The following is a 22,908-nucleotide window of genomic DNA, read 5'->3' as shown; positions in this document are numbered from 1 at the left end:
TAAAAGGAAGAGTAGCGGTTTAAATACAAGAGATTTGTGCTCTGTCCTATGATGCCATGATTCTATTTTAGTACCATAGTATCATCTTGTGGAATCTTGGGATTTGTTGTTTAAGAAGTTTAGAATTCCTAGTCAGAGAGATTTTCTAGTGCCTCTCCAAACTACAGATCCTGGGACACCACCGGATGGAGCCATGGCAGTTAAAATGGAACCATAGTGCTGTAATGGCACAATGTGAAAAGGGACCTTATTGCATGGAGTTGGGAAAAGTCACTCTTTAGCAGCCTAGCCTACTATCCCAGGACTGGTTGGAGAAGAAAGAAAAATGTAAAAGTACTTTGGTATACTTAGTGGTAACAATGAAGTATCACAACTTATCACAAAGTATCACATATTTAGGGGTATGGGATGCAACTTGTACTTTACACTTTGTACCACTAGCATCTGAGCATGTGAGTCATTAAATCCCCGCCCCCCCAGACAACACTCACTGGCAAAATAACCAAACATTGTTTTATTCCCCAAGCTTTTATTTTCATTAGACGGCTCTTTTATTAAAACTCTCTGCATATAATTTGAAACACATGTTTGAACGTTACAGTATTTTGTTTGTTTGTTTTAAACCTCAAACACTGTTCCATCATAGCACAATAGGAATATGATTCAAGCTATTCTGCATTTCTAGATTTGGACACTGCAATCTTCACTGCCTGGATGATGCCTTCCTTATCAATGCCAAACATCCTAAGCAGCTCAGCTGGCTTTCCACTTCTTGGTATGTGGGACACAGCCAAGCGGGTGACTGTGATCCCTGGCTCTCCCACCACAGCAGCAGAGACAGCTTCTCCAATACCACCTAAAGGAAGATAATACACAGCAGATGATAAATCCAAGCCTAGTTGCCTTCATTTCTTCAAAAGCCACTTAATGCAGTTATTTAAGAAGAAATCAATGGACAGTGTAGGGAGATCAGAAATGTGGTAGAATTGCTTGTCCCATGAGAGTCTTTTCCCTAAAAAGTTTTCTCCAAACAGATGTAGTGCTTTGGAAGCCCAGACTCAAGAAATAATCTCCAAGAGGCCACACAGGGCAATAGTAGGGCAGAAGAGATTAGGACAGATTAATAGCAGGAAAGAAGAGAATCATGAAACACCTTCTAGGCTTAACTGGGCAGAACAGGCATGGCATGTGGGCTGCAGACTTCTCTCTTACAGCTCCCAACCAGTTCCAACAGTTAATTTTTTTGGTCTGATTTTGGGACAAAACATGACCAAAAAGCTCTCAAATGCATGTAAACATGCAAACAAAAACAAAAAACCCTACATTTTCAACTCCCTCACCCCATAAAAACTCATTCCCTCCATTCCTTTCCCCCATTTCCCTTGTGTCACAATGTGAAGCCATGTCACTACTGGTTGCTATATGGGTGGGGAAAATAAAGGCAAAGAAGGTATTTTGGTACACTCCCAGGTGCAGCCCACAGGGGGGAAAGAGGAGGGTCTGGGCCCCTGATTGCCATGCAGTTGGGCACTCCTGGGATAAAGGAATCAGTGACCCACCAGTCTATCCAAGGAGGAACCAGATGCATATTTATCAAATAACATTTTATGCCTCAAGCCTTATGAATTTTTTGTTTCCAGCGGAGGGGAAAGTGGTGGCTTGCTCACAGATAAATCCATCCACCACAGTGAGACAGACAATACAGAACTTGCAAGAACAGCCAAACAATCAGCTCAAGTCAGGACAGTCATGAGAGAAGCCCAGTCATCACCTGTATGGGTGATATGCTAGGTGTCATTGAAGCAGATAAATAGAAATGGGAAAGTGAGCAATCCATTTGTACACTGAATATGTTTTTGCTTAGGTTGACCCACCTTCATAGTAATGGTCTTCCACAGTGATAATTCTGCCTTTGGTTGCTCTTGCATTTTCAAGTATAGTTTTCTTATCCAGAGGTTTGATAGTGAATGGGTCAATCACTCTGATGGGCATTTTTTCTGAAGAAGAAGAGAAGAAATATGATCAAACATCAGAGCATACAGCTGATCAAAATGTGAAGTACAAAAGTTGTAATTCCAAAAAGCAAACAGGAAGATTTACTATCACACAGAATCACACTTATCAAAACATTCTCATAGGATCTCAGGAACTATAGAGCATCTGCCTCTAAAAATGGTCAGAATGTAGTTCAAAACAGGTAGACTGTTAACCTTATGGAAGATATGCTTTCTTTTTTTTCTTTATCCTCTAAAATATTCTTCATTCCCTAATGTACTCAGGTTTCACAGCTTCCATTTCCATGGTCCTAATTTGATCTTAGTGTAATAACCATCACAAAGAAAAGTATTTTATTAGCTTCTGTCCTATTTTAACATAAGCATCACATTTGGTGCCAATGCATCTATGCATCATTGGCAAAAACTCCAACTTACTACGATAGAAATGGAGGCTCACTAGTTGTCACTTTAAAGTCTTACGAGCAGTTGGGAGGCATATCAAAAAGTGGTATCATACCAAAGGAGCCTTGGTGATGGCAGTATCAATTAGATATAAAACCACAGGCACCACTGGCAAATATTTCAAATGCAGTATCTTCTACTGGGAGTCATACCACACATTAAGCAACCAGTCACAAAACACAGAATCATCAAGGAATGACAAGCCAAATGACATATGCCACAGATGGGGCAGTTATTATTTTCTGTTTCTCCCATTCAGTTATCAACAATCTAAAATCCTAAAGGTCTGTGATAGGCAGTAATACTGTGGCAACGATATTGTGTTGTAGCTCTAGATTAGAAAATGTAGACAGCAACTCAGCAAGATCAAAAGTTTCTGAACTGGCATGCCTATTAGGGTGGCGTTAGTGTTCTGTCATTCTGCAGTGACACTTTCTTTGATTTGTAAACTACTAGTGTCTACTGTAATCAATAGCAATAGCAATAGCAGCTACATTTCTGTATCACTTCATACTGAACTAAACAGTCTCTAAGCGGTTTACAATGTGTAAACTAATTGCCCCCAATAAATTGGGTATTCATTTAGTGACCTGGGAGGGATGCCAGGCTGAGTTGATCCTGGAGTTCCTGGCTGGGATCGAATTCACAACCTTGTGGCTGTGAGTAAGTGGCTGCAGTACCGACATTTAATCACTGTGCTCCAGGGCTCCAATGAGAGCAGGAACAGGGTGTTGCCATTCTTTAACCATCCCAGGGACCAAACATTACATGAGTTCTGCTGAATAGGTTCAACCTTACATTATACTTTGAATAGTGAGATGCTGCATGAATTCTGTAGCATCATTTCCCCTAGTAGGAATCATTCTCTTTCACACACCTTTAAGAGTGTGAAAAATGACTATTCAGAGCCAAACAATTTGATTCTAAGAAGCTAGTTTATGGAATATCTAAAGATCAAGCTATCACAAGGCCATTGTTAACCTTCAGTTTTCTTAAAGAGCTGCCTGCTAATTTAGCTAATGAAATAATTGCATTAGCTTCTTAGTACTATAATTTGCAATTGGTCTTTCTAATTAGGTTATTGTCTTGTAAGCAACCCAGTACTTAGATTTCCTTATTCCAGAAAATAACATCTCTTAGAGCTCTGTTGGAAGATGCCAATATATTTAGACTCAAATCGTAATATTTTTCTGTTAACAGGGTTCTTGTGTGCGTAGCAGGGAAATCAATGAACCTGGTAACTGGTCCAAGCATCCATTAAGAAACAGCATTTCTAATTACTAAGAGTATACTACTAGATCATTATCTTTGCCCTCTTTCATCCATAGTTTGTATCATACTGTATAGTGTTAAGTCCGCAATTTAAATTAACCATGACTGCTACTAACAGATTCCCATTAAAAGGAAATCTAGTTAGCATCAGTAGTTATTAGATCTGGTGCAGATATGATGTCACATTGTTAAGGCAAACCATGGGACAGAGAGGGACTGAGGAGGCAGGACAATGTAAATCCATATGAAGCTACCAATTATATAAGTTCAGGTACCTGCCAAGGCCAAGTTACTAAGGATGAAGCAAGATCTGAAGTAATGTCACCTGAGCTCTAAGACAAAATCTAGCAACTGGACTGCAGTTTTACAAAACCTCTTATTTCCCTCTCTATATGCCTAATATTCTTCCCCAAAAGATAGCTACAATACATTTCCCAAGACAGTTTAGTATACAATCACCTTTCTTTAATTGTTCAGCTGCAGCCAATGCCTCATGCAGGGTCACTCCTGCTCCAATAACTGTGACCTGGTCATCCTTACCCTTGAATACCACCTAATAAAAACATTAAACACAAATTAGAAATAGTACAGATTGTGTATGTGTGCATTTTAAAGCTGATGAAAACTAAAGTCATAGGTTGGAATTCACGGACGCAGTTATGAATGTGTTACATAGTATTATGTATTCATAACTGATTCATATACCCAGTCCCAACATATTCAATAGTGTGGGAATAAGTAGGGATTATATCCCCAATTCCAACTGTCAAAGCAGCAGCCACTATGAGTAAGAGGAAGTCTCTTCTTTTGTCCACTAGGATGCAGCAGACTGATATTTCCACCCCTCCCCTGGAAGTGACCACCAGTACAAGGAGGAATTGCAACAGGGATGCTGTTTCTGACTCTTGCACTGGAAACCAATTGTAGGATGGGAGTGGAAGTCTCAGTCTTCTGTATTTCAATCAACAAGAATGCAGACTCACTCCTGTCACCCACAGTATCTGCTGCCTGGTAAGCCAGGATTTGGAGGGGTGGACAAGCCTGGAAATGTTACTTAGCTATGCAACTAAGGTATCCACGTAACTAAGTAGTGCATGTATAATTCTGTCCATACTATTTGAATAAGGATCAATAGTTCAAGTACCTTTCAAGAGGGTACTCACCTTGGCTTGTCCAACATGGAAGTCCTCATTGCTGCCATAAATCACAGTATTTTCTGGACGACTGGTCCTTATGAAACAGATACCCTGTTTTAAATTGAAGATAGTATGGATTTTAAGGTCAGTTGCAATACTTGAAACTTCAAAGTCAGAACAGAAAAACAGTTCAATTCCATTCAAAAATTAAGTCTTTAAAAATGTGAATGACTTATGAATCATGAAACTCATTTAACCAGATCCCAGGCTGAAATAAAACAGGAAATGCACATGGTCTAGTCTTCTGGATACTACCAGTTTGAAATGCAAGTGGAGAACCACATGTTGAAATATTCCCCATGCATGAAAAAGTAGCATGTCAGTGAAAAGGGAGTGGGAACATAATTCTTCACCAATTTTCTCTTAAATGGAAGTAATTTTGGCAATTTTCTTCCCAATGCAAGGAAATCTTTAAAAAAAAGTTTTCGAAGCCATTCAGGACTTATTTTGCAGAAAAATCATATTGTCGCCGGGCCCTGGGTCCCCTCTAGGGGAGGAGGCGGAGGTCCCATAGGTTCCATGGAGAAAAAGACCGAAAAGCGGGATGATGCTGGAACAACTTTAATAAACACAACTTAAACAGGCCCGAAGGCAACAGCAATGGGCGAGTTTCTTCACTGCCCTTTCTTCAAAATAAACTCAAAGTCCTCCTTGGGTCTTAACTGTAGCCCAGAGTCACTTCGCCCTTTTGGGCTCTATAGTTCTCCTAAGTCAGCACTCTCGTGAGCAGGAAGTATCTCGCACCGCGCCCAGCCTGAGGCTTCCTGGGCTGTGGAGGCACTTCTCCCGCGGATGTCCCACAGAAGGCGGGGTCCGGGATGCAGCACGGGACGGGCTATGTAAGGCTCAGGGTCCGAGCCCGTGGGGTGTGGTGGCCACCAACTTTGCTCTACAGGTCGGCCCTCCAGACTCCTACCCAGACTGGTCCTATGACCCCTGAAGTAACGCCGATTAATCTCGGCCGACAGAGCTTCACTCACCCTTGCCTCGATGCCCTCCTCGTAGCCCGTCTCCTTTCCCTTGTACCCTCCTTCCAACAGCTTTTCTTCCGGCTCCTCTCCCCCTCCCTTTCCTCCCGGCTCTCCCTTTCTATCCCTTGACGCCACCCCCTCTCCCGGTTCCACACTAGGTCCAGCTGCTTCTCCCTTAGCTGCCCCTCCTTCATCCCACGGGGTGTCTCCAGGGTCCTCAAGGGTGTTGTTCTCTGCGGTGGGATCCCAACCCAACTGATCTCCCTCCTCCACCCTCTGACACATATATAATTGGTTTGCATAGAAAACATTTTTTTTTTCTGCACAGAAAACTTTCCTGCACAAAAGACCTATTTTTAACAGAAAACAACCATGTGTGAATTTTGTGCAGAATAAATCTCAAACTGTGAAGATTCTTGTCAGTGGAAGATTTTTCTTGTCAAGGTTTCATGTTTTTCAACCATTTAAAAATATTTTTGAATTTTCTTTCCATTCCTAGGAAAGGGATTCATACTCTACTGTGGACGCAAACACTAATTTCATTTGAAATTGTAGGGATGCCAAACATTATTTCCCATGAAGGCTGCTGTACAACATCTGGATGAAAGCATGATTCAAACCTAAATAATGGGGTAAAGACAGGATGCCACAGGAATAGTCACACAATTATTACATTTCAGCTTAGTAAAATGAGACTGAGATAATCATGAGACATTTTCCATACACACTTTATCTTCACATGTCCTTCCCTTCCACTCTTCTTGATACTCTGGATAAGTGAGAAAGTCTCTAATGACCCTTAGTTTCCCATTATACTTAAATAGGAAAGTATACTTATCCAGTTTCAGGGCAAATCAGATCTTCACCGAATTTGAAACTATGGTTTACAATCCTGGCTTGTTCCAAACAAAGAAAACTATAGTTTCTCAATTCAGACATAGCAAGGAACTTTGGTTCATTCTGTTAGGCACACCCAAACCTGAGTGGAGAAGAGACTAATTCAAAAAACGCAAGCTCTTGGTTACAAAAAATAAATTATGTCCACGTGCATGTAGGCTCTGTTCAGATACTAGTATAAATATGTCAACATAATAGGACGAGGCTAACACATTGCACAGTTATGCGCTCTACTCCACATGTTCTATATATTCAGAACCAACATGTGAATAGGGATTAAAGGCCTGAACAGACAGGCCAAAATAAAGCCTCTTTGGGTTACTTTGGAGGTATGCTGTTTAAATGATGCATGTATCCTAAGAGGCTGGAAGCCACACCAAAGCCAAGTTCTAGTCCTAAGGACTGGAGTGCAGCTTTGGTGCACTTTTTGGCCTCTTAAGATGCGTGAGTCATTTAAACAGCATACCTCCAAAGTGACCAGAAACAGTTTTATTTTGGCCTGTCTGTTCGGGCCCTATTTCTTCCAAAGAAAAATACTGAGATAAAAGTATTCCCTGACTAAGAAGAGTTACAAACCTTTGTATTTGCAGCCAATTCTACTGCCTTTTCAGTGGCAACAGCATCACTGGGGTAAAACACGGTTGAGTTAGGAATGGCACGGAACATGCACAAGTCTTCCAGACCCATCTGCGAAGGCCCATCTTCGCCTAAAAAGTAGAAGGATGATACCAGTTTAACAATGAACAAATAACTTCTCTGTATTCTTCTTAAACACAAAGCATTGAAAACAAATGTAAGACACTCACAGGAATGGAAAAGAACCTACCATCTTCTCCTTAAACTTGGAACTCTCTAAATAGCAAAGAAAGAAGATAGAAGGAAACTAAAAAGAAAGAAAACTAGGGTTATAAAGGAAAATCAAGGGAAACAGTAACAAAAGCAACAAACAAAAAACAAAGGTATCATCTGGGACAAGATGCAAAGGGAGAAGGGGGCAAAAGGAAATAGGAAAATATACTCATATGTATGTTATAAAAGAAGGTAAGAACCCAGCTTTGTGTAGTATAATTAGAAGGTAAAGAAAAATATACATAACAAGAGCAGATGTTCCCCAGTCCTAGACAGAGGACAGAACAGTTCAGGATTCCATCAGAATGTCTCACCCATTCCAAACATGTTGCAACACTGATTCTTAGAGTGACTTACAATTAACATCCACAAAAGATGCAACATAATTAGGGATATGTTAATAGGAGGGACAGTTGGTGGCAAAGGCCAGGTTCTAGGCTCATTCTTCTGCAAAAGGCAGTTAGGAAGAGCTGCAGCTGAACATGCATACTTTTGGCAGAAATTAGAATAAGTCTTCTCCATGCGGGTTTTTTCCTACCTCTTTCTTGGCTGAACTGATTCCTTCACAGGAGTTCTGCAGAAGTCAGCCATAGCAGTAAAAGTGGAATAACAGCCCTAAAGCAGCTAGAATTCTTACATTTGCTACATTCACATTCCCTTGCTAATTTTGCCCACTCCTCAATAGAAGGTTTAAGTTACTGCAATACTAGAAATGTAGAACTGAAGGAAAATTTCTTGAGCAGAATTATTATCTGAAGGAGCAATGCCTTCATTTTGCATTGCCCTCATAGCTACAACCTGGATGCTTGTTCTTGAAATGGTAAGAATTAGAGCTCCTACTGTACACAAGCATCCCTCAGAATTAAGTGATGGTTGTCTTCTAGTCTTTATATTAAGGGTTACAAAGGTTCTACTGAAAAATCAGGGGGGGGGATGTCTGAGGCATGTGCAGAAACAAAGCACAGGTTTCAGGCTGCAAAACATGGTAGAATGACCTTCCCTTCTGCAGGACGAAAAAACATGAAATATTAACTGCACTGAAATATGTAGGCACTAGCCTGTGAATAGCCTATGTGTGTTCCTAGAAGAAGTGACTGGAAATTATGATCTCCTTTGAAGAAAATGACAAAAGGAAAATAGAAACAAACTATATTTTATGTCTGGGGCAAACAATACTGAAATACTGCAGCGAGCAAGCAAAGCCCTGGATGAATATTCTCAAACAAGAGCTGGGTCATTCAGTCCTTGTCCATATTTCCTATACAAACTTTGTGCACAATGTTAAGTCAACATGGAAACTTCCACTGAGCTCTAATCTAATCCCCCTCTTCTAGAAGTTTCTTACAATAAATGGCTTGTAACAATTGTATGAAACCATATCTGTACAACATGCTTCATCTATAAGCTGGGAAGGGATCAGAGTTGCCTCTTATAATTGGAGACAAAGGACAAAACAGATTTATCCCAACGTTTGTCCAGACAAAGGAAAACCCTCTTCATATTTTCTACAATAGCAATCAATAGAAGACTGAAAGTTCAATTTTGTTTTTGTTTTTTATTCCTACACTTATAGTTTGAGTGTTCCACAGATTAACCCAATAGTAAAGTGTTATGGTCACTGGAAACTAAACTAAAATGGACAGAGCTTTCTAGCACATTCTGGAACATACTGTGATACATCTAAAATTCCATCAGTCTGTCTCTGATGGATGCACAGATTGCTGACAATAGGAAGATCATTTGACAAGTCAATCAAAGGACTGATAAGCCATCAGCTTAGCTGGCTTCATTTCCAAAATACAGATGGATGGATGGATGGATGGATGGATGGATGGATGGATGGATGGATGGGCAACAATAAGTAGCAAGCAGTGTTTGGGTGATATGTCAAGCTGTACATGCAACTTGAGAAGCCCTTAAGATAGGAAGTAGGGAAGGGAGAGCTATGCAAGTGGTCTAAATTCAAATTGCACAGCCTGGGCTCCAGATAGTGCAATAATTAAATGCAGTGTAGCATGCCCACTTACAGCTTCAAGGAGCTACTGGTTAGACTCCTGAGGCTTGGAGATGAGGACTATAATGCAAGTAAAATCACTGCAGCATGGTTGTTTGTTCTGTGTAGGTGTGCTGATGGAAGGAGCAGCTACTTATTGTAAAGCTGATGAGTAGAGGGGGAAAGGTGGACTTATTATAGATTAATGCAGAGCTTGGAAATTATTTGTTTGGGTTTGGGGGAAATGAAGTTACTTACAAAGTGATTCCCAGGTTCTGGAAGTTGATGGTCCAAAAAATAAAAAGGTTCCAAACTCTGTCTTATTTCAAATGGCACAAGTACCATTATCCTGCCCCCAACACACTATGCAAGTAAACAGACAGGCAGCCATTTTGCACAAGATGGCTGATTGATTTGCAATAGTCTCAGACTTTTAAGCTAACAACTCATATGAGTCTATGCACTGGAAATACTTCTGCATGACCTTATCTGGGGCAGTAATTGCAATCCCAATCTCCAGCAGAGGTCACCTTTGGACAATGCAAATAGGATACCCTCCAGCCAAGGTCATCTCTGGCCAAACCAAAAAGTGACAATATATACTAAAGCGATATTCTGGCTTGTCATCCTACTCTTTAAACTCAAAGGCAGCCTTGTCTTACGTGTGTGTGTGTGTGTGTGTGTGTGTGTGTACATGCATGCCTTCAAGTCATTTGACAGCTTATGGAGACCCTATGAATTTCACAGGGATTTCTTAGGCAAGGAATATTCAGAGGTAGTTTTGCCAATTCCTTCCTCTGAAATATCTAGCACTTTTTTAAACGAATAATAATGCAATTTCTCTAATGTTTATAATGACATTTCTAGAAGAAAGTGTTCTTTTGGCAGGGGGCAGGATTTCTACACAGAACACGTTTATTGTTGATCGCTGCTGGCTGAAAGACAAAAAATTATCCTTCAAAAATTTCCATCTCTCTCTCCCCCCTCCCCACAAATAACCTCCTGATTTTCTGTGCATTAATAAATTTGTTACCATTGTTGTTATTATGTGCCTATGACTTACAGTAACTTTAGCGTTCATGGGAATTTCTTGGCAAGATTTTTTTTCAGATGATGTTTGCAATTGTCTAAAGCTTGACTAAGGTCACCCTATGGGTTTCCATAGCTGAGCAGGGATTTGAAACCTGTTCTCCCAGAAAGATAGTCCAAACAGTCACACTGGTATGCTGTGTTGGTTCTTTTTGTACCATTCTGACTCTTACAATTGTTGTTGTGTGCCTTCAAGTTGTTTTTGATTTACGGCAACCCTAAGGTGAACCTATCATGAAGTTTTCTTGGCAAGAGTTATTCAGAGGTGGTTTGCCATTGCCTTCCTGAGGCTAAGAGCATGTGACTTGCCCTAGTTCACCCAGTGGGTTTCATGGTTGAGCTGAGAATCGAATCCTGGTCTCCAGAGTCATAGTCCAACATTCAAACCACTACACCATGCTGGCTTTCACATTTACAGGCTATTAAATACTGAGGAATCACCAACTGTATTGTGAAACAAATATCAAATAAAAAAATCAAATGCGTTTACTGGGATAATAATTTTAAGAGCAGGGGAGAGACAGGGTACCCACAACTTTATGAAGTAACTTTCACTAAGGTCCTACTTGATGCATGGGTGAAATGAATGAGAAATGAGGAAGCAAAGATGAATTTAGACAACTTCATTTTATGAGTTGCTGTGTGTATGTGCCTAATCTTTTTGAGGGCTTTGACACCCTGGTGAAAACATTTAAAGATGCTTACCAATGGACACACCACAGTGAGATCCACAGAGATTGATGTTGCTCTCTGAAATGGCTGCCATACGGATCTGATCATATGCCCTGGTGTAGAATGTGGCAAAGGTGCTAGCAAAGACAATGTTTCTGTCACGGGTGGCACAACCAACAGCAACACTCACCTGATGAGGAAGGCAAAATGAGGAGGAGAGATGAAAATGAACTGAATGCCAACACAATGTCTGTCATATTCTGAAGCATACAAATATTTTACAAGACATACACACAGAGCTATGCTTATATGCTGTTTGTTCTGCAAGGGGAATATATCTTCTCCCCTCCCAAACACATACACTTTATCTTTACAAAATACATTATACTGACAGCAAGAGAAAGAAGTTGAGAGAAACAGAATGACTTGAGGCCAGCTGATGAGTTTCATGGTTAAGTGGGCACCTGAATCTAGGTTTCCATGTTCTTTGTTTAACTCTCTGACCACAACACTGCACTGGCTCAATATCCAAATAGTACAGTTGAAGAAGATTATGGTGTGAAGTGTGTGGGGAGCTGGAAGGTATTCATATCTAGATTGATTTAAGCTTCACTGGAACTAGCTTGCTGAATATGAGGTGCCTCTGATTTGGAACCATTAATCAGTTTGCAAGTTAGTGTTTAGCCATCCACTGTCTCAGAGTAGGGTTGGGCAACTGGGGTGGCTCTGGGGCCCTATTTTTTTCTCTTGAGGCCCTCCAGCTAACCCCCCCCCCCAAAAAAAAAACCTCCTTCAAGCACTCAAAAGTTAACCTGTTTGTAAAAAATTGATTGATTTTTTTTTTTTTGAAACGTTAAACAGTGCAGGAGAAAATTTCAGCCTGTTTGAAAGGTGATCTTCAGACATGTTGAGGGAGGACATGGGGCAGACCTGAGAGTGGAGATAGATGGCTGCAAGAAAAAAAAGCTAGTGGTGCTAGATGTGGCCGAGGACCATACCTTGATCATCTCTGATAAATGGTATCTATTGTGAAGCATCCAAACCTTAAGAAACGGTGGCTTTATCTCTCACTGCCCCTAGAAGTGAGCATACCCTGCCTTGTACTGAAAATCCAAAACATCACCATCTCCTTGGCCTGCTTCTCAATATACCAAATACTTCAAAACTTGATTACTAAGTCACGCTAGTGAAAGAGTGGAAGTTTTAAAAAGCATCGCTCATCATGGATGTGTTCACTGAGGGTGCCATAGACATTTGTTCAAGTTCCATAAAACATCAGATCTGCTGGTTATTGTTAGAGCAGCCCGACATACACAGCTCTACAATAAAGCAACTGTGGACTGGATACAAGGAGCGAGGCTTCAGGCTGCCCAGGTCCTGATAAAGGGAAGAATGAAGACTGAAACAGCCATTGAGAGGGAAGAAAAGACACAGTAACAGAATTGTGGGAATGGTCAAAGTATGACATAAGAACATATGGCTTGAGATCTTGAATCAACTTGGCTGTTGTTTGATGTACTGAGCAACTCCAAGTACATTATTTATAAAGCAGGATAGCACTTTATCTGGTAAACCTTTATCTGTTCTGTTATTTAGAACACTGCACATCCTGGAAGAACTTACCATGTTTTGTTCAGCAATGTAGCACTCAATGAAGCGGCTGGGGTGCTCTTTTTTGAAGAGCTCAGAGAAAGTAGAATTTTTTGTATCCCCATCCAGAGCAACCACACGGTCACAGGCATGGCCCAGTTTTGCAAGAGCCAATCCATAAGCTTTGCGGGTAGCAAACTGTGAAGAGGAAACCAACAAACTGTGCTCAAATATTCTACAAAAAGATTATTAATTAAGTAACTAACATCTGTAAATAAAATCATCAAATACATTTTAAAAAGCGGCAAATAACCAATATCTCACTGTATAACAAACTCGAAAGTACACACTGTGGCAATGTCTTTATTTCGCCATCCAAAAGGTGCAAACACAATGTCTTTTGATTGGCCTACTAAAGGCATCACTGTGATATGCATTTTGGATTTTGTTGCACAGTGATTACTCCTGGGTGTACTCTTTTTTGTTTTGTTTTAAAATTCCCAACTCAGCTGCAATATGAGAATCTTGAACTAGAGGGAGCAAATGGACTGGTACTTACTTTCTGAGATTTTCACCTCCAACAAACATAAAGCAATTTGTATTTGACTATTATTTACCTTTTACAATACCTAAGCTTGTCTGCACATGTGCCAGTACAGAGGTCTCTGAATTGCATAATGTATCCTGCGCCTTTTGATTGACCTAATAAATATATCATCATAATGTGTATTTTGGATTTTATTATGTTTTGATGCTTGGCCAACATAGCTTTGATGTAGTTAATAGTCATCAAGTCAACTTTGACTTATTGTGACTCTACGAATGAGAGACCTCCAAGTCACCATATCCTCAACTGCCCTGCTCAGGTCTTGCAGGGCCATAGCTTCCTTGATTGAGTCTATTCACCTGGAATACACTCTTTCTTTTTTTCTACTGCCTTCTACCTTAACCAAGTATTATTGCCTTTTCTATGGCCAGTCTCAGTTTAGTCATCTTGGCTTCTAGGGAGAGTTCAGGATTGATATGACCTCTTTGTTGTTGTTAACTGCCTTCATGTTGATCTCAACCCAGACCCATTTACAGTGGACCCTTGTTATACTCTGGGGTTTGGTTCCAAGATCCCCCATGGATAACAATATCCATGTATGCTGAAGTCCCATTAAATAATGACATAGCAAAATGGTGTCCCTTATAAAAAATGGAAAATCAAGGTTTGATATTTGAAATTTATTCTTTTTAAAAACATTTTCAAACCGTGTATGCTTGAATCCGTGTATAAGAAATCTGTGTATAAGAAGGGCCAACTGTATTTGTCTTTTTAGCAGTCCACAGTACCTGTATAACTCTCCTCCAGCACGAGATTTCAAAGGAGTTGATTTTCTTCTTATCAGCTTTCTTCACTGTCCAGTTTTCAGAGCCATACATAGAAACTGGAAATACAATGGCATGGACAATCCTAACTATAGTTCAGAATCTTATCTGGTTCCTTCATAGCTGCCCTTTCAAGTCCCAACCTTCTTGACTGCAGTCAAGACTGCAAGTTGCTGGACAGTCCCATTCAGGGATCTCTTCTATTGTTGCTGTGTGTCTTCAGATCATTTCCAACTTATGATGACCCTAAGGCAACCCTATCCCAAAGTTTTCTTGGCAGGTTTCTTCAGAGGGTTTTGGCATTGCCATCATCTGAGGATGAGAGAGTGTGACTTGCCCATGGTTACCCAGTAGGTTTACATTACTGTCACCTTTTACTTTTGCTTCTTGTCTGTCCTTAACTGCTTGAAGAATTTTATCATATTTTGGTTTAGTGTTCTTCTTTAACTTTACTTTAATTTTTGATACTAGGAATTCATGGTCTGTGCCACGATCTGCTCCTGGTCCTGTTTTTGCACAGGGAATGGAGCTTCTTCATCTTCTGTTTCCAATTATGTAGTCTATTGATTTTGCTCTGTTTCCTGCTTTTGCATTCCAATCGCCTATGCTTAACAAGAAGTCCTGTTTAGTTGTGCGGTTCATTTTCTCAAACTTTAGCATATAATCTTTCCATTTCTTCTTTTTCTGCCTCTGTAGTTGGAGCATAAACTTCAATTATAGTAATACTGATTAATTTCCCCTGAAACCTTAATGATATGATTTGTCAGACTTTGTAATATATCCTCTGACTGCTTTTGGTATCTCTCTCCTCACTATTAATGCCATGCCATTTCTTCTTCAGTTTTCATTTCTTTAGTAAAACACTGCAGTTATATGACTCAGAATGTCCTATTCCTCTGCACTTTAATTTGCTCACCCCAAGTATTACAATGCCTATACATTCCTTTTATTATGTTTAGCGTCCCTTGATTCATGCTTCTCACATTCCATGTTTCTGCAATATGTATGGAGCAGCTGCAGACTTTTCTTTCACCTCTGAGCATGTCAACACCTGAACATCCTTTCAGCTTGAGCCCAGTTGTGCCATTATGCACAGCATTACTTGCAGTTGTCATCTGCTCTACTCCAGTAGCTCACTGAGTGCCATCCAATCTGGGTTTTTCATCTTTTGGCACTATAGCTTGTTTAATTTTGGGCTGGTTCATCATAAGGTTTTGAGGTAGAAGACAACACCTCCTTCTGTGTAGTGTAACAAGTGTTAGCTATGGTGCTACTGCCACTGTGTCTGAGAGATCCTACACACACACACACACACACCACTATTGTCGATGCCCATTAGGTGTTTGGCACATTTAAACTGGCTCCTCAACAAAAGCCTATCAGACATGGGGGATCATACCAGTAGCATTGCTCCAATCAGCACAGCCTTTTGTCTCACAGAAGCACACAGTTTCCACCACCAGAGAAAGGCAGTACAATGGTGAGCAATGTGTGTGTGTGTGTGTGTGTGCTGATGCAAGCATGAGCATGCAGAGTAATCTTGGAAGCTTGTGTAAAGATAAACAAACAGCAGGCTGCTGGAGCACACCAAGAAAACAACTGCCAGATGAAAGCACACCAAAGCCTGGCTTTTCTCCGAAGAGGCACTGTTTATTCTTTGTTGCAAAGACACACGCAAGATCAATACTAACACCATCCACCAACTACAAACTCCACAAACTGTACAACTGGTCATCTGGGCTTATATACATATTTGCCATGCGGCCACCTTGCCTAGCCCCTTCCTGTACAAGTTCCTGTGCATCTTGGAATACTTTTCTCCATCCAAAGGTGACACAGCATATTTACATATTGCTACGTGCTCTCTGGCACACACTGTGACCTCGGACATCACCTGCTGCCTCTGGTCCCAGCTGCAGCCAATTCCAGGCTTCTGCAAAGTGAATGACCATTTATACAACACTATATATATATATATATATATATATATATACATACTTTAATGTATAGAGTTAATGTATATATGGATTACACTGAGGAGACTCCAGCAACCTCTTAAGCCTTCTCTGCATATTACCCTATGATGCTAGAGCAATATCAACAACATGTTTTTGTGGCATTTGTAATGGTTTGACTTTTCATAGATTTAGTATCCTGGTTCTAAATGCTTGCAGTACCATATTTGCCTGATAAATCTATGAAATAACCTTGCAGTGCCACTTAACTTCATGCTTTCTGATGTGCAGATACATTTATCTCTAAGTGTCAGGCACATCACAGCTGAATCAGCCAAGAACAAAACTCTGTCAAGAGAAAATACATTCTCTCCATGTGCACACATCACATAGAGTGCTATCCATAACTAGCCAGATTTTACTGACAGGTTTGTCTCTAGTGCTGGGAGGAAGGTGAAATATAAACATGATGATGATGATGATGATGATATCACATCTGACAACTATAGCTTGTTACATACTGTAGCAGGTGAAAAAACATATTTTGGATTCATATTACTTTAATATCTGAGCCAAAGAAGCTAGGACAAGCCACCTCTACTTGGTTTCTTCTTAAAGGAATGAGAACTCTGTTTAGGTGTAGAAAAGACAAACTAGTTTCCATGTTGGATTTAGACATGCCTCTCCCAATCTTCATAGGCATAATATTCTCACACTTTCAGTAACCCACAAAAGCAGTGTTCTTCTTGTCTAACATCCTCATCACATTCGTCTGCTGATCTTCAAGTGAATGTGCATTTCAGAAGCTTTTTAAACAATGCCTGTATCATCACATACAGACCCAACCTGAAGTTATTCAGTATAGAAGGCATTTTATTATGTGTAGGTCCTATTTTTGGGCCGGGAGCCTTTTCCAAAAGAACAGGGTTGGAAAATCAAACTATAGCTCCTATCATTCATGACCATTGACTGTACTGACTAGAGCTAATGGAAATGCAGGCCCAATGCTATCTGTGAGGTGCAGGGTCTCCACACACCCCTAAACCATCTCCCGGTACAATTCTGACTGAGCCCATTAACAGATAATGCCAAAAAGGGATCTTTATTTTTGAGATGTGTGTGTGCAAGACCAAATTCTCCAAAAAGCCTGATGTTTTGAATAGGCATTTTACCACTCTCAAGAAGAAATACAAATAGAACTCTTTTAGTATTTCAGAATATTTCACAGGATTTTTAGTGAAAGTTGCTATCTTCAGTCACTAGCTGTATGAAATAAGCCATCTTCAAACAGAATAGCTTTGGCTCTCTTTTATCACTAATGTAATCATAAACTAGTAACATCTGAGCAAAGCCTAAGGAGCCTTGGGAGACCAGGATGGTTCCCTCCTTGTTGTCCTTCCATTGCCAAATGACGTCTTCGTTTTAAAAAAACCTGCAGACTTTGCGGAACTGACCATTTATAAGCAGGGCTTTTAATACTGTTCTGTACTGATTTTGTTTCTTCCCACAAATATATTTAACTTGTTTTAACTATGTAGCTAGTTTATTCACATTTTAATAATAGCTCTTTAAATGTTTTTAACCTATATGTGTAATTTTTTAAGTTACTTTTTGTAATCCATGTTATGTTCTGGTCCTGGATTATAATAATAATAAATAAATAATAAAATCTTTATTTGTATCCCGCCCTTCCAGAAGATCAGGGCGGCTTACAATGGTGCAACAAGTGCAGACAAAATACAAAGTTAAAAACATATAAACAACATCAATCTAAAAATAACAATAAAAATACAAATAAAAGCCCCTTAGCCCAACCTCATGGCCACGGAAGAGGAGGGAGGCCCACAGGATATTTAATCGGGGAATGCCTGCTTAAATAGGAAGGTTTTGAGGTCCTTCCTAAATTGGGCCAGGGTGGTAGATGAGCGGAGCTCCGTGGGCAGCGTGTTCCAAAGGGCTGGGGCAGCTGTGGAAAAGGCCCTTCTCGAGGTAGAAGCTAACCTGGCCCCAGGCACCTTCAGCAATTGCTGCCCAGATGTTCTGAGGGTGCGAGGCAGATTGTACGGGGAGAGGCGGTCCTTTAGGTATCCTGGGCCCAAGCCATTTAGGGCTTTATAGGTAATAACCAACGCCTTATATTGAGCTCGGAAGCGAATGGGCAGCCAATGAAGATCTTTTAACACAGGTGTTATGTGGCTGGTCCTGGAAGCACCAGTGACCAGCCGGGCTGCCATGTTCTGTACCATTTGCAGCTTCCGAGTTTGGTATAAGGGTTGCCCCATGTAGAGTACATTGCAGAAATCCAGTCTCGAAGTTACCAGAGCGTGTACCACAGTCTCTAGGTCCCCCTGGGCCAGGTATGGGCGCAGCTGGCGAATCAGCCGAAGCTGATAACAGGTGCTCTTGACCGTCGCATTCACCTGAGCAGTCAGGTGAAGCGACGAGTCAAGAAGCACCCCCAGACTGCGCACGGAGTCCTTCGCAGGGAGCGTGACCCCGTTCAGAACAGGTGGAATCACCGCCATTCCTGGACCAGGAGAACCTATCACTAGTACCTCCGTTTTCTCTGGATTTAGTTTGAGTCGGTTTTTCCTCATCCAGCCCATTACTGACTCCAGACAGGCCACGAGAGGAGAGACGCCATCCCCAGTCACTGCATCAGTCGGAGACATAGAGAAAATAATTTGGGTGTCATCAGCGTACTGATACCCCCGCGCCCCATGTCTCCGGATGATCTCTCCCAGCGGTTTCATGTAAATGTTAAATAGCATGGGAGACAAAATGGCTCCTTGAGGGACCCCAGTTTTAAGGGCCCGCTCGCTGGAGCACACGTCTCCCAGCTGCACCATCTGGGACCTCCCGGAGAGGTAGGAACGGAACCACTGGAGCGCAGTGCCCCCGATTCCCACCTCAGCCAGGCGTCCCAGAAGGATACCATGGTCTATGGTATCGAAAGCCGCTGAGATGTCCAAGAGCACCAACAGGGACACGCTTCCCCTGTCAATGCCCAGACGGAGATCATCGACCAAGGCGACCATGGCCGTCTCAACCCCGTGCCCCGCCCGGAAGCCAATTTGAAATGGGTCTAGATAATCCGTTTCATCCAAGACCGCCTGAAGCTGGATCGCAACCGCCCTCTCGATCACCTTTCCCAGAAATGGTAGCAGCGATACAGGCCGGTAATTATTATGAACCAGGGGGTCGAGGGAGGGCTTTTTTAGGATCGGTTTTACTATGGCCAATTTGAGATCCGATGGAAATCGCCCATCCCTCAAAGATGAATTGATTATCCGGCGTAACAATAACGTTACCGCCGGCCCCCCCTGGGCCGCTAACCACGAGGGACAGGGATCAAGAGACAAATAAAACACAATAAAAATAATGTATTAGTGATGGAAAATTCCATAATACCTTCTCTCCCATCTTGTAGTTCGGTGGGGATGGCATCTTTATGTTTTTGATATTAACAATAGGGACATCCTCTTGCGGAAGGGCTGGAGAAAGCCTTTTCTTGTTCTGGATTTTGTTATCAATCTCTTGGATGACCTGTTCAGCCATGTTTTTGGGAAGAGGCTTGCCATGCCAGTTTTCCTTATCCTCAATACCTGTGCATTATTATACACATAATTTGAAAAGCAAGAGGTTAAACCACAATCCACTTGTAAACATTTCTGCTGAAACCAGCAATGTCTTGAGTAAATGGCATAACACTATTATTGCAAACATGATGATCTACCTCTCAGATTTGTGCTAGAAATGCCTTCATTCTTTGCGACAGCCTGCCTATTACTGCATTCTTTGGTTGGTGGGCAATCCCAGAAACCTCTGCCTTATTCTTCTACCGTTCAGTTTCTTCTTCTTCCCAACTTCACTCCAGCTCTATTATCCAAAGCTGAATTAGTGATAGGACTATCCAACTAGTGTGGAGACTGAACCTAGTGCCCACTCAGCTGTGAAGTTCACTGCATGATCTGGGGCCTGCTGCTACTTTCAGCCTAAATCTAGCTCACCTATTCATTGTGAAAATGAAAATTAAGAACAGAGGAGGGAGAACCAAGACTGCATGCTAAAGAGATTAGAGCTGTGCACCAGAACTTGAGAAAACCAGGTTCAAATCCACATTTGTCCATGAAGGACACTGGAAGGTGGACTACTATATCTCAAGCTAACCTGCCTCGCAGGGCCATTGTGAGGTTAACAATGGGGAGAAAGGGCAATATACACTCCCTTTAGAGGGAGAAAAAGCAGGATATAGACATAATAAATGCCCTGAACTCCATGAAGGAAAGGAAGAATAAAAATATGTTTAAAAACCCCAAGTCAGTCAATGAAAATATTATCTTTTCAATTCCTCCCTTCATATACTCAATACTGCACTGACAGCATCATTTCATTGTTGCCGGCCCCACTAGAATCTCAATAAAACTTAAATATGTGCAGTCATCTGAATCCTTTTAGCTAAAATATAATAAATATATATTGTTATCTCTCTCATTGGTATCTCTGTTCTCTTTAGATTATCAGTTTTTGCAACATGAATTGTCATATTTCTTTTTCTGTCTGTGATACAGCTACCAGCTGTGAATTCTTGGCACAGGGTAAGGCTGTAAATCTAGATATATAGATGAATAAATTCAAGTCAGCAAATTAGTAATCTTGACTGCAAATATGACATGCTATGTATTCTGTAATTAAAGGACCTGAATAAGCAGGCACTCTGTGCAAGCACGAAACGTCTCTCTGCTTCAGGAAAGAGCATCAGACAGACTGAGCTCTCACAGTAACAGGATCTAAATACAGGATTCTTTTCGCCATACAGAAGTCTCACAGAGTGGCAGCATTTGTTCCTGAAAAATGACAAATATCCTAAGTTTATTTAGCTATTTTTGAAAAAGGTTAAGCCAGCTGATGGATGTACAAGATTAAAATTTCAACATAATGGGGAGAAAGGGGGGAATGACATGATAAATGTGTGGTGGCACAAATCCACACTTCTGACATACTTGTCCAATGCAAAAGGGTGTTATTTATTGTGTTTTCTGCTGGGCCTGTGCTTGGGCAGAAAGGCACTTATATCCTTGTGCAGATCCAAAATCAGGCCATGTGCTTGCATTTTGCTTAATTTTTAATGGCCACAAACTCCCAAGAAGGCAAGACAAGTACAGAAATCTCTAATGAAATGTCTGATATGTGGCAGTTCACAATTCATAGCAGGGAGCAGAAGAGAAAACTATTCCTATCTACAGTGTACTGTAATTAGGCAGATTACATAATATGAGTCATTTAGGAAGAGCAGGAGAGTTGCTTCCAAGTCTAATTCAAACATCATTTAACATAAATATCTGAAAGCACCAAATGCCCTCAGAGATAGGCATCTGATTCAGCTTCATCAATTGGTGGATTAATTCTACACACACACACACACACACACACACACACTCCAAAATATGATGCAGCATATTAATTTGTATAGTGTACACCCCAGTCTTTCCTTAGGGTTTATGGAGATTGCATCCACATATCTTGAAACATCTTGAGTATCTTTCTGTTCCTTTACTCTCTTCCCATCACATATCTGAATTGATTCTAAAATTTTATATTATTCATCTTTTAAAACATCTCTAAGCAAAATTCTTATGTATACTTTTTATTGGACAAAATTTGTTATTATTGTACAAAGCTTTAAAATAACACTTAGGAATAAGCTTTGACTATGAATGCTATATTTGTCATCCGCACACTCACTCATATCTCATACAAAGTGTGAGTATGACTATGATTCAAGCACTGGAGGACACCTATGTGAATAGCAGAACAGGTATTTATATGCAGATTATATACAGATTAAGCCTCAGTGCAAAAGGAAGAGATGTAGACTTCAGACCAAATAGTCTCCTGCTACAAGCCACTGTGCGATCTGACAATGAATCAGTCACAGTGCTATTACTGTCAACCTTGTAGTGCAGAATTATAGAAACTGGCACTACAGTTTCTGTAAAGAAAAATTCATTTCAAGTAACTCGTTTCAAAGTCTTTAGTGAGGGGAGGAATGAAGCCTAATCAGATCTAATGTAAGGGTGGGAATTTTGAGTGCCTCCTGATTCTGTTGGACTGCAACTTCCAGCAGATCTAATGGTGAAGAATGCTTAAAGTTGTAATCCAGTGCCTGGAGGGACACTCAATACTTGGTCTAATGGGATTATTAATTAAATCTGACTGTCTGATCTGGGGTCTAGTACAGTATGAAGCAAAGGACAACACTGGATATGAGGACATCCTTCAATGAGATCTCCCAACCCTTCAGAGCAGATCTTGAGAATGTTTAATGGTGATTGCTCTTTCCTAATGGAAGCTGCTCCATTATTTGGGCAGAACAGTGAATCTGGAAGTCCCTGCTTCCAATCTCAAATCTGTGCTAGGTATGCCACTTGCTCAGTTTCAGACCACATTTGCAATATGGAGAGAAAGCTGATCTCTCTTCTAGGTTTATTGAAAGGATTACAAGCTAATGTATGCAAACTGCTTTGAATACCAAAAAGTGCTAGATACACTGGTGGAATGTTGCCTAGCAAATATGATTTAATATGCAGGGAT

General features: G+C 40.8%; 1 protein-coding gene across 1 annotated transcript in view; it reads right to left on the bottom strand.

Annotated features, from left to right (window-relative positions):
* Window positions 1-508: 508 nt before the first annotated feature.
* The window catches only part of TKT (transketolase), a 61,876-nt gene continuing 39,476 nt past the window's right edge, over window positions 509-22,908 (bottom strand). The window contains 8 exon segments of the mRNA XM_042451019.1: window positions 509-856; window positions 1,875-1,997; window positions 4,191-4,284; window positions 4,895-4,978; window positions 7,372-7,502; window positions 11,432-11,588; window positions 13,022-13,186; window positions 19,726-19,919. Coding sequence (XP_042306953.1) covers window positions 669-856; window positions 1,875-1,997; window positions 4,191-4,284; window positions 4,895-4,978; window positions 7,372-7,502; window positions 11,432-11,588; window positions 13,022-13,186; window positions 19,726-19,919 — 1,136 coding nt within the window. The 3' untranslated portion in view covers window positions 509-668.

Source organism: Sceloporus undulatus, chromosome 2 (genome assembly GCF_019175285.1).
Source record: "Sceloporus undulatus isolate JIND9_A2432 ecotype Alabama chromosome 2, SceUnd_v1.1, whole genome shotgun sequence".
NCBI classification, from domain to species: domain Eukaryota; kingdom Metazoa; phylum Chordata; class Lepidosauria; order Squamata; family Phrynosomatidae; genus Sceloporus; species Sceloporus undulatus.
Note: the sequence above shows the minus strand (reverse complement) of the source record. Positions and strands in the feature narration are given on the sequence as shown.